General features: G+C 44.9%; 1 protein-coding gene and 1 pseudogene across 1 annotated transcript in view; both read left to right on the top strand.

Annotated features, from left to right (window-relative positions):
- The first annotated feature begins 1,284 nt into the window (after positions 1-1,284).
- On the top strand, positions 1,285-1,989 carry LOC123250565 (annotated as a pseudogene).
- A 3,911-nt stretch (positions 1,990-5,900) lies between these two features.
- Positions 5,901-10,586, top strand: part of SOSTDC1 (sclerostin domain containing 1) — a 7,079-nt gene continuing 2,393 nt past the window's right edge. Inside the window, exon 1 of the mRNA XM_044678849.1 lies at positions 5,901-6,126. Within this exon, the coding sequence (XP_044534784.1) occupies positions 5,901-6,126 (226 nt within the window). The remainder of the gene's footprint in view (positions 6,127-10,586) is intronic.

The following is a 10,586-nucleotide window of genomic DNA, read 5'->3' as shown; positions in this document are numbered from 1 at the left end:
ATAGATGGGGTAAATGACCTCAGCAAGACAGTCTATGATAAACTCAAAGAGCCCAGATTTTGAGACAAAAATCCACTATTTAACAAAAACTGATGGGAAAATTGGAAAATAGTATGGGAGAGATTAACAGCATTCAAGATAAATTCAGAATGGGAGAATGACTTGAATATAAAGAAGGAAACTATAAGTAAATTAGGTGAACATAGAATAGTAAACCTGTCAGATCTATTGAAAGGAAAGAATTTAAGACCATGCAAGAGATAGAAAATATTACAAAATGTAAAATAAATAATTTTAATTACATTAAATTAAAAAGGGTTTGTACAAACAAAACCAATGCAATCAAAATTAGAAGGGAAGCAAAAAATTGGGGGAAAAATCTTTATAAGAAAAACCTCTGACAAAGATCTAATTATGCAAATTCATAAGGAAAAAAATCAATTGTACAAAAAAAAATCAAGTCATTCCCCAATTGATAAATGGGCAAGGAACATGAATAGGCAATTTTCACATAAAGAAATCAAAACTAACAGTAAGTACATAAAAAAGTGTTCTAAATCTCTTATAATCAGAGAAATGCAAATCAAAATAACTCTGAGATACTACTTTACACCTACCAGATTGGCTAACATGACAGCAAAGGATAGTAATATGTGTTGGAGGGGATGTGGCAAAATTGGGACATTAATGCATTGCTGGTGGAGTTGTGAATTGATCCAAACATTCTGGGTGGCAATTTGGAACTATGCCCAAAGGGCTGTAAAAGCCTTCCTCCCTTTGATCCAGCCATATCACTGCTGGTATACCCCAAAGAGATCATAAGGAAAAAGACTTGTACAAAAGTATTTATAGACCCGCATTTTGGGGTGGCAAAAATTGGAAAACAAGGGGATGTCCTTCAATTGGGGAATGGCTGAACAAATTGTGGTATCTGATGGGGATGGAATCCTATTGTGGTAAAAGAAATAATGAACTGGAGGAATTCCATGTGAAATTGAGAAACTTCCAGGAATTGCTGCAGAGTGAAAGGAGCAGAACCAGGAGAACATTGTACACAGACTGATACATTGTAGCACAATCAAATGTAACGGACTTCGGACTAGCAGCAATGCAATGACCCAGGACAATTCTGAGGGATTTATAAGAAAAAACACTATCCACATCCAGAGAAAGAACTGTGGGAGCAGAAACACAGGGAAAAAAAAAACAAAAAACTAAAACAACTCCTTAGCTCCTCCTCCTCCCCTGGCGGCTGCGGCTGCGGTGGGGAGCCCTCAGCCAGCCATGCCTCCACCTCCCCAGCCAGGCCGCATGGGTCCCAATGCAGCTGTGGCGCCGGGGCGGCCCCAAGCGGGCCAGGAGGCCATGGAGGTTGAGCAGCAGCGGTGGCGGCGGGACGCACAGCAGCGGAAGCAGCTGCAGCACCTCGAGTCCTTTTATGAAAAACCTCCTCCTGGACTTATTAAGGAAGATGAGACTAAGTCAGAAGACTGTAACCCAGATGCACCAGGCAGTGAACACGCCAGAGAATTTCTGGCTCGTGCGCCAACTAAAGGACTTTGGATGCCCCTGGGGAAAGAAGTCAAGGCTATGCAATGCCGGTGCTATAAAGGGTTGGGACATAGAACAGGTGACAAAGAATGCCCATTCTTTATCAAAGGCAATCAGAAATTAGAACAATTCGGAGTAGCACATGAAGATCCCATGCATGACATCATAAGCTAGAATAATTGGCATGAAAAAGACGTGAGGATTCCGCAGTTAAAGAAGCTACTAGAAGATTCTACCTCAGATGAAGATGGCAGGAGTGCCAGCTCCTCAGAAAGTAAGGAGAAGCATAAGAGAAAGAAGAAGAAAGAGAAACATAAGAAAAGGGAAAAGGAGAAGAAAAAGAGAAAGAAAAAGAAAAAAAAAGCACAAATCTAAATCAAATGAGAGTTCAGACTCTGACTAAAAAGTCATTTCCTTTGAATCCACCTTGTCACTCCGGAATCATAGCTGAATGTCAGAGGTAAAGAAGAAGTAGCCACAAAAAGGCCTCAGTTGACAGAGAAAAAGGAACCAAAAAAATGTGCATAGTTAGCATCTCCCCCATGGCATTTTGCCCTCCTGCCAACAGTGATGAATTCACCCTGATGTTGTTTCTTATATGCCACTGCTGGATTCTCGTCACCATCTTCCCTGTGTACTATAGTTTGTGATTTGTTTTCAATAAAAATCAAGCATAAGATACGAAAATATTCTAGATGTTTCCAAGACAGATTCCCCTGGAAGGGCAGAGGATTAGTGGGGAGGGTGGTAGGATGACTTGAGAAGTTGAGATCTTCTGCAGTTACAAGTGCGTTCTATGGGTGAGGAGTAATAAAACTCCATTATTTCTGACTTAAAAGTGAATATCCTTGCTGCAGATTGCAAAATCTATTGGTGGAAGAATGGGAAAGGAGGCAGCTATACGAAATATCTCATCTCCATGGAAATCATTTTGTTGTAGAATCTGGCACTCCACAAAGTAATCCAGTAAGATTTTCAGAAAAAAAATTTTCGGCCAGCAGAAAATCCTTCCTTTCCTTCCCAGTATAATCTACTACCCAATCCAGAACAACAACAACAAAAGAAAACCCAATAAAAATGTGAACTCAAAAAACAAAACAAACAAACAAACAAAAAAAACCCCAACTGTTTGATCACATGGTTTGATGGGGATATGACTGGGGATGTAGACTGGAAACAATCACATCAGTGCAACTATCAATAATATGGAAATAAGTCTTGATCTATGACACATGTAAAACCCAAGAGAATTGCTTGTTGGCTAAGGGAGGGAGGAGGGAGGAGGGGAAGGAAAGAACATGAATCATGTAACCATGGGAAAATATTCTAAATCAATTAATTAAGTAAAATTTTTCAAATCATGAAAAAAAATTTAATGGGGGACCTGGAGGTCCTCTTGCCATAGAGATGTATAAGGATTAACCAGCCCACAGTGACAGGAAGTAGGAACCAGGGAGCTCCCTGCTGAGCCAGGGTCATTTCCCAGCTGATGGTTGTAGACTGCTAAGGCCGAGTGTTGGTTGGTCAGTTGCTGGGAGTTCGGGATGGCAGTTGTGGGGAAGGTGGCTGCCAGCCGTGAGTTGGTCATTAGGGGTTGGTTGCTGGTAGTGTGGGTTGACATTTAGTTATATGAAGGTGGGTCTGAGCTTACTAAAGGGGCTTTGGGCTTAAGCCTTAAGAGGGTTTTTGCTTCTGGACCTTGAGGGAGCATGAGACTGCCTCTGAGGCAAGAGGTGACTGGCAGTTAAACACTGTCAGCTGAAGGATAAACCTTATTTAAGGAGTTTGTGGGTGGTGGCTGTTTATTTATTAGTGTAGATAGGTAGTTAGTGAATAATTTATAGATAGAAAAGGTTAGATTAGGCCTGGTTCTTCCAGGCAAGAAGAACCTGTCCTTGAAGACAGAGTAGGGTTTTTAGAAATTTTAGTTAGTATTAGGAATTTTAGATATATTTGTAGGGTATAAAGTTAGCAATCTCTCTTTCCTCTTTTCTCTCTTTCTCTCTTTCTATATGTGTGTGTGTATAATGTACATATTGTTAATTGTTAAAAGCTGCTGGAAGCTTTCTTTTCTCTAGCTTAAAGGGAAAATATTAATTTACAACCCTACTGTATTCTCATTAAAACTTAAATTATTAAAAAGCTGCTCTCTTGGGGTAGCTGGGTAGCTCAGTGGATTGAGAGCCAGGCCTAGAGACAGGAGGTCCTAGGTTCAAATCTGGCCTCAGACACTTCCCAGCTGTGTGACCCTGGGCAAGTCACTTGACCCCCATTGCCCACCCTCACCACTCTTCCACCAAGGAACTAATACACAGAAGTTAAGGGTTTAAAAATATATTTTTTAAAAAAGCTGCTCTCTTATTTGGTCAAAACCCTTATTTTATCCCTGACATTTTCCTGCTTTCTACCGCTATTTGGAGTGGTTGTGGCTGGGCTCCATTGCTTCTGGCAGTCACAATGTGCTGGGCTCCTCCAGTTTCTGCAGGTTCTCACAGATGCTACTCTACCTGGGCCACTCTCTCCTCTGACCCCAGTGCAATGAGTTCCTCCATCTTTTCCTTGTTTTGAGGTGATTTATCTTCCTTTTGTGTGTGGAGGGATTGAGGGAGTGGAGCATCCTTGACTCTTCCATCTTAGCTCCCAGCATCCAACTCTTTGTGTTTGCACCTTTATCACTCAACCCAAAGTGTTCTCTACAAGCTTACAAACAATGAGCTACATGAACGCTGCAGTCCATGGCCTTTTTTCAAAGCCTTCTCTTCTTTATCTTCCAATCTCAGTCACCCTCCTATCCAACTCTTGTGTTTTCTACCTGCACAAATTCTTGCCCTGAGCTTACAGAGTCATCACCATAGATCAGGCCCTCAGCATTTGTTACCTGAATCACTGCCATAACTTCTCAGTGGACACCCCATTTCTAGGCAGATAATAATTAATCACAATAATGCTAACTACCATGTAGGTAGCCCCTATTATGTGTCAGGCACTTTACTCAGTGCTTTCCGAACTTTATCTCATTTGATCTCCACAAACAACCCTGGGAGGCAGATGATATTATTATCCCCATTTTAGAACAAATGAATCAATCAACATCTTTTAAATGCCTACCATGTACTAGGCTACATTGTAAGGGGAAATGGAGGCAAATAAAGGGTAAATGACTTGCCCAGGATCACATAGCTAGTAAGTGTCTGAGGCCAGATTTGAACATGTTGGCTTAAATTGGTGTTGCTTAGCCCTGGAGGATGGGAGGAAGCTGGAGAGGGTGGATAGCAGCTTCCCTACAATCCCAGCTGTCCTAAAGAATCCAACCTTACCTCAGTCATGACTGCTCCTGCCCACTGCCCCCTCCGGCCCACAATCATGGCCTTTCACCTCCTTCCCTATTTGCCCATTCGGAATATCGGCCCAACCAGAATTTGCTCTTTCACCAAATGGATGACCTTCCAAAAGGCACTGATTTCCCCCTCGTGTCATCTCCAAATTTCCTCTCGGCTCCCAAGTCCAGAATTTCTGTAAAATATTTGAAAGAGAAAATAAGGGAAGGGGTAGGAAGGCTCATTTCACTTTCATCAGTAGTCAGTCCGAGGCAGCTAGATGGTACAGTGGCTAGAGACCCGGGCCTGAAGTCAGGAGGACCTGAGTTTAAAGCTGGCCTCAGATACTTCCTAGCTGTATGACCCTGGGCAAGTCCCTCAGCCCCATTTATAGCCCATCCTTGCCCTTGTCTCTTAAAGTTGTTGCTGTGACCGAAGGCCAAGCTTTTAAAGAATAAAAGTCATCCATTCGACAAGCATTTATGAAGCCCTTGCTGTGTGCCAGGCCCCGTACTGAGTGCTTTACAAATATTATCGTATTGGGTCTCGAGGAAGAGCTGGGGCTCCTTTTATGGTCTATGGTGAGGGGAAAAGGTTTTCTGGATGAGGGTGAGAGAAAGGATTTAAGCTGGGATTCTTGGAAGGGCTTTAGGCCGTGTTTTGAATTATCTGATTATTTCACTGGCTCACAGAGCAGGTTGGCAGCCACTGAGTGGATCTGCTCAAGAGGGAGGAATTTTCAGAAATGATTATTCTAATGCACGTTAGCTACTCTCCTCACTGGGGAGGCCGCCTTGCCCTCCATCCGTGGATGGAGGGTGAGAGCACTGACCTTCCCTGGGCTCTGCTGGAAGACTCAGCCCTGGGAAAGCCGGAGCTTCCAGGGAGAGGCGCCTCGTTGGGGCTCCAGCCAGGGCCTGGCAAAGGATGTGGAGGGCACGTCACCCCTGGGTGCGGCCGGCCATGCATAGCTGAGCTGAGCTGAGCTTGGCACCGCCTGGGAAGCTGACTCTCTCCCTCTGACTACCAAGTATGGCAGTACATCGCCTGCAGGAGCAGGAGCTCTCCTCTTCGGTCCAGGAGACCCCACCCAGACTGGCCTCCCCCTCGTCTGACTCCAGCTCTCCCCTGGCTGCTTGTCAGAGATGCCAGGCTTTCCCCAACACTGGCCTCTGGATAAACCTGTGGAACGTCGGGCCCGGCGACAGTCTAAACTGCGAGCCGGAGAAGATGAAAGGCTCCCAAAGAGAGTTTACAAGCCAGTTCTGTCTTTTCTAGTGGAGGCAACACATTTGAATTCTCCCCAGGCATCTTGGGACTGGAGCCTCAGAACTGGAAGAGATCTTGGGGGTCTCCTAGTTCAACTCCTCGCTTTACTGCAGAAGCCACCCTGGCTCGGAACTTACTCAATGTTGCGGGAGGAGGACTTTCCAGAGATGGGATTCAAATTCAGGTCCATGGAGTCTAACCCTCTTTTTCCAGGGTGCGAGGCTTTCATTCTAGAGCATCCAAAAAAATAGAATAAATTCAAGACAACAAGACAAATGTTTGCCATAGGTTTTCCCTTTCCCCTTATTCCCTCCTTCTCTATTTCCTCTTCATCCTCTTTCTTTCCCTCCTTTATCCCAATACACCTTGGCCAACTCATTTCCCATCGCTGGACCTCAGTTCCCCGATCTGAAAAATTATAGTGTTGGGCTAGCAGCTATTATTTTTATTAATCATCATTTCATTTTCATCAGCAGAAAATGTCTTTCATCCTATCTCTGATCTTTTGGGGGAAGCTGGCCCTCCAACTATGTGTTTCCACAACTGCTTTAGAGCTGCCTGGGGCACTGAGAAACCATCTCCGATAAACACACCAAAGAAGGAGGTTATTTAGATGACTTGTCCAGGGCCGGATGGCCACCCTGTCTGAGGCTGGATTTGAACTCAGGACTTCCTGGCCCCAAAGTTGGTTCCCTATCCACTATGGACCACAACTACCCTATATAGTTACTGAGACCAGAAAATGAGCCTTCTTCTAATTTCCATGATTTGTTTAAATACTATCATACCCTTAAAAGACTTTTTATTCTAAATTCTTCCATGGTGACCAGGAAGGGGTGGGCATGATTAGAGAAAGCAGCTTGAATGGCTGATGAGGAAACAAGGACCAAGTCAGAAGGCCTTGAATCAACTGAAATCACCCAGAAGTCCCTGAGCTAACGCACCAGAAGGAAGGAAAAAGGGCTGGGCTCTTAGGAAGGGCTACCGTCACAAGCCTGGCTCTTTTCTGGCCTCTTTCTTCTTTTTGCTTACTTCTTCTTTGGGTTGGACACAAGATTCATTGGTGGTCAGTGAAAATGAAGAGTCATAATTCTGACTTGGTCACCATGGAAGATTGGACTTGAAACTGGGAGAGTTCTGAATTGAGAAACTCCGACCATCTCTTCCTGCTGTGTGACTGTGGTCATTTACCTCTCTTACCCTTAGGAGGCACCTCCAAAATAATGACATTCATACCTGCATCACAGCCCTGCAGAGTCATTGGGAAGGTTACGCAGGAAAATAATTTGTAAACTAAAAAATGATGTAAGTTATCTATTTATAGAGCTAAGTTTGACCTAACATCAGAGTGAGCAGGGCCACCATTTGCTTTAGTAGAAGGAAGTCTGCCTCTGAGTCATCCTCTCTAGATGGGAGACCAGACAGAGAAAGGTCATTCTATTAAAGCCTTCTTCGAAGACCATGCCAAGGAAGAGGTAAGAAGACTGGAAGTGGATCTCTTTGGGAGAGAGAAGACAAGAGGTTGTCTCAGTTAGCTATCTCAGAACCAGAGAGGTTCTAAGGGTCCAAATTGTGGAGGTAAGAGCAAGCATGGCATTTGAGCACCCTCCTGAAGACCAAAGAGGGGTCTAGGCTAGGAAGGAAGGAAAGTCATCTCAGAGCTGAAGGAAGTCCAAAGCAAAGGTTGGTTCTTTTCTCCACCTTCCCCTCTCCATTTTCACATGTTTCCATAATCTACATTTTACCCTGCCATAGAAAGGACAGTAGCTAAACTAAAAATAGGTAAAAATATTCATTTATATATAATATGTGTAATAGCCAGAGAGACTATCTCTACTTAAATGTTGGGAATTTTCCTAACTGGGGCCTGAGAATGAATACAAGTCATACCTGTTGGTAGAAAACAATTCTTCCCTACAGGTGATGAGGAGGGGCTCATATGGACCTTTGGGACAATTATATTGCCTCCATGTTTAAAATGACTTCATTGTAATGATAGAGTTAGAATCATTTCACACAGAATTCTCTTACATTAAGGTGAACCACAGTTAACAGCCAACCATAGATTCTCAGTGCAATGGCTGACTCACCTTCAGCAGTTGGCCAACCATGTTGTCATCTACCATGTGGCAGAGTCTCTGTAACGCTCAGTGATCAGATCCATACCGCCATCCATCCATTGTTCCTGGTGGGAAAAGTGTGTGGACCCATCGCCCTGTGGATCACTTCATAATATGCATATTTCCCCAGATGTTCCTTTCTGTAGCCTCCAGTCACATATATGTGTTGTCTTGCCCATTAGAATATGAACACATTTGAATATGGGCAGGAACTGAAAGGTTTGGGTATTTATATACCCAATGCTAAGAGTAGGCTTAATAAATACTTTATTAATACTTAATAATAATATTGATTAATACTTAATTAATATGTGAGGCTTAATAAATGCTTTTCATTCATTCCATAGAGATTCTGGGAGTCAGAAGAGTGACCCTTCTTGGGGATATTATTGACATCATTTGGCCAATTGTTAGCTTTATTGACACTGACAGAACTGAGGGCTCAGATTGCTCATCTCATCTTCCCCCTGTCATTCAAATCGAGAAATCTTAACACCTTTTGGAAATGTTGCCTGGAAGGAAGGCTTGAATTTGTCTCACCCCAGTGGAGAAATGGCATCAGCAGCTCTTACTCAAAATTTGAGGAAGGAAAGAGTTAACTGCTTTCCAGTGACTTTCCTCAGAATTTTGCCCAGGACCAGCAGGTGTGATAGGATGCAATGAGACTGAATTTAGAATTAGAGGCCCTAGGATTGAATCTTGACTCTGCTATTTATTTCCAGTGTGACCTTGGACAAGTCACTTCTCTCTGGGCCTCAGTTTACCTTTCGGTAAAATGAGGAGATTGGACTAGATGTTTTCTGAGCTTTCTATCTCTGACGATGGTCTGTTATTAAATATGCTTGAAGTATAGCTAGTCTTTAATTTTTTTTTTTTTTTTTTACTCAGTGGGACAGACAGGTTTCTCCTCATCCTGACTGTATGTGGGCATGCAGAAAAAAAGAAAAGTCAAATTCTCATCCCCCAGGTCTTTAGCTCAGCAGCCACTCAGAGACCCCACTGGACAAAATGGTCTTCATTCCGTCCAGGCATCCAGAGCAGATGTTCCCTGCAGCTGGAAGGTTTCTGGGAGCAGCTGGAACTTGAGGACTTTTGGAAAGAGTTGGGGGAAGAAGGGAGGGCCCTTATCCCTTGAGCCTCCATCGTGCCTGTAGGGCCACAGAGCAATGTTGGCTCCTCTGAGGAGAGCAGAAGCCAAAGGGCTGTTCAGGGGCAGGTGGGACAGGGCTGGAGAGCTGGGTTTTGAATCCCTTCCCAGATGTTTTCTATCCAGGGGATGCTGGGTAGGTAAGTCAGCCTCCTTTTCCTCCCTTGAAAAAGGGAGATAATCATAGTAGCTCTCCTTCCTTCCTACCCAGAGTCCTTAGGTGACTCAACCGAGAGGATGGCTACGGAGAACTCTCCAGAGCTTTAAGGGCTCTAGAAAAGCAGGAGAGGCATCCATCTGTCCCAAGGACCTGGCCCCCTTCCATACACCCAGGGGGATTCTGGGTGTTAATTCTGAAATGAATTTGTGACGGGTACCAAATCCCCGACTGAGAATTGGAAGGAAGCTCGCTCACCTTCCCAGAGGAGGCAGCGGAGCCCCAAAGGGATGAGGTCAAAGAGCATTTTACCGGTGAGGAACCTGAGACCTCGAAAGAGAAAGGAACCTGCTAAAGGTCCCGCGGGTACCAGCGAACCGCAAAGCCAGGACCGAACTCTGGTCCTCGACCTTGCGCTTTCCCGACTTTGTTCCAAATGAATGGGAGCCGAATGATCGCCTTTACTCCCCACGAGTGCCCACGCCGAGCGCACGCCAAGCTGGCGGATCAAAGCTGCTTCCTCCCACGAATCCGAAGGAGGTTTTCCTTTGTGTAGACTGAACTTTGGGAAAGTTGGGCTCTTCGGTACAAGCAGACTATTTCTGTTTAGCTTGGTCGTCTGACAGGCTCGAGGCTGGATGGCTTAGCCCAGGACGCTAGAGGAGGCTCGGATGGAATGGCGCGTCTGCGCCCACAGATCTCGGCGGGAGGAGCGGGGAGGGCAGGGTCCCTGGGGAGCATTTGCAGCGCAGGCTCCCTCCAACCCCCACTCTGCTCTTCCACCGGGAGATTCCTTTGGCAAGTCACGCAGGAGGAAGGAGGGAGGAAGGGATCCAAAGGAGAGAGAGGAGAGAGAGAAAGGAGGGAGGGAAAGAAGGAGGGAGAGGAGAGAGAAGGGAGAGGAAGGAGAGAAAGAGGAGGAAGAGAAAGAAAGGGAGGAGGGAGAGGAGAGAGAGAGAAGGGAGAGGAGAGAGAGAGAGAGAGAGAGAGAGAGAGAGAGAGAGAGAGAGAGAGAGAGAGAGAGA

Source organism: Gracilinanus agilis, chromosome 5 (assembly GCF_016433145.1).
Source record: "Gracilinanus agilis isolate LMUSP501 chromosome 5, AgileGrace, whole genome shotgun sequence".
Classification (NCBI taxonomy): Eukaryota; Metazoa; Chordata; class Mammalia; order Didelphimorphia; family Didelphidae; genus Gracilinanus; species Gracilinanus agilis.
The sequence above is the reverse complement of the archived record's forward strand: the minus strand, read 5'-3'. Positions and strand labels throughout refer to the sequence as shown.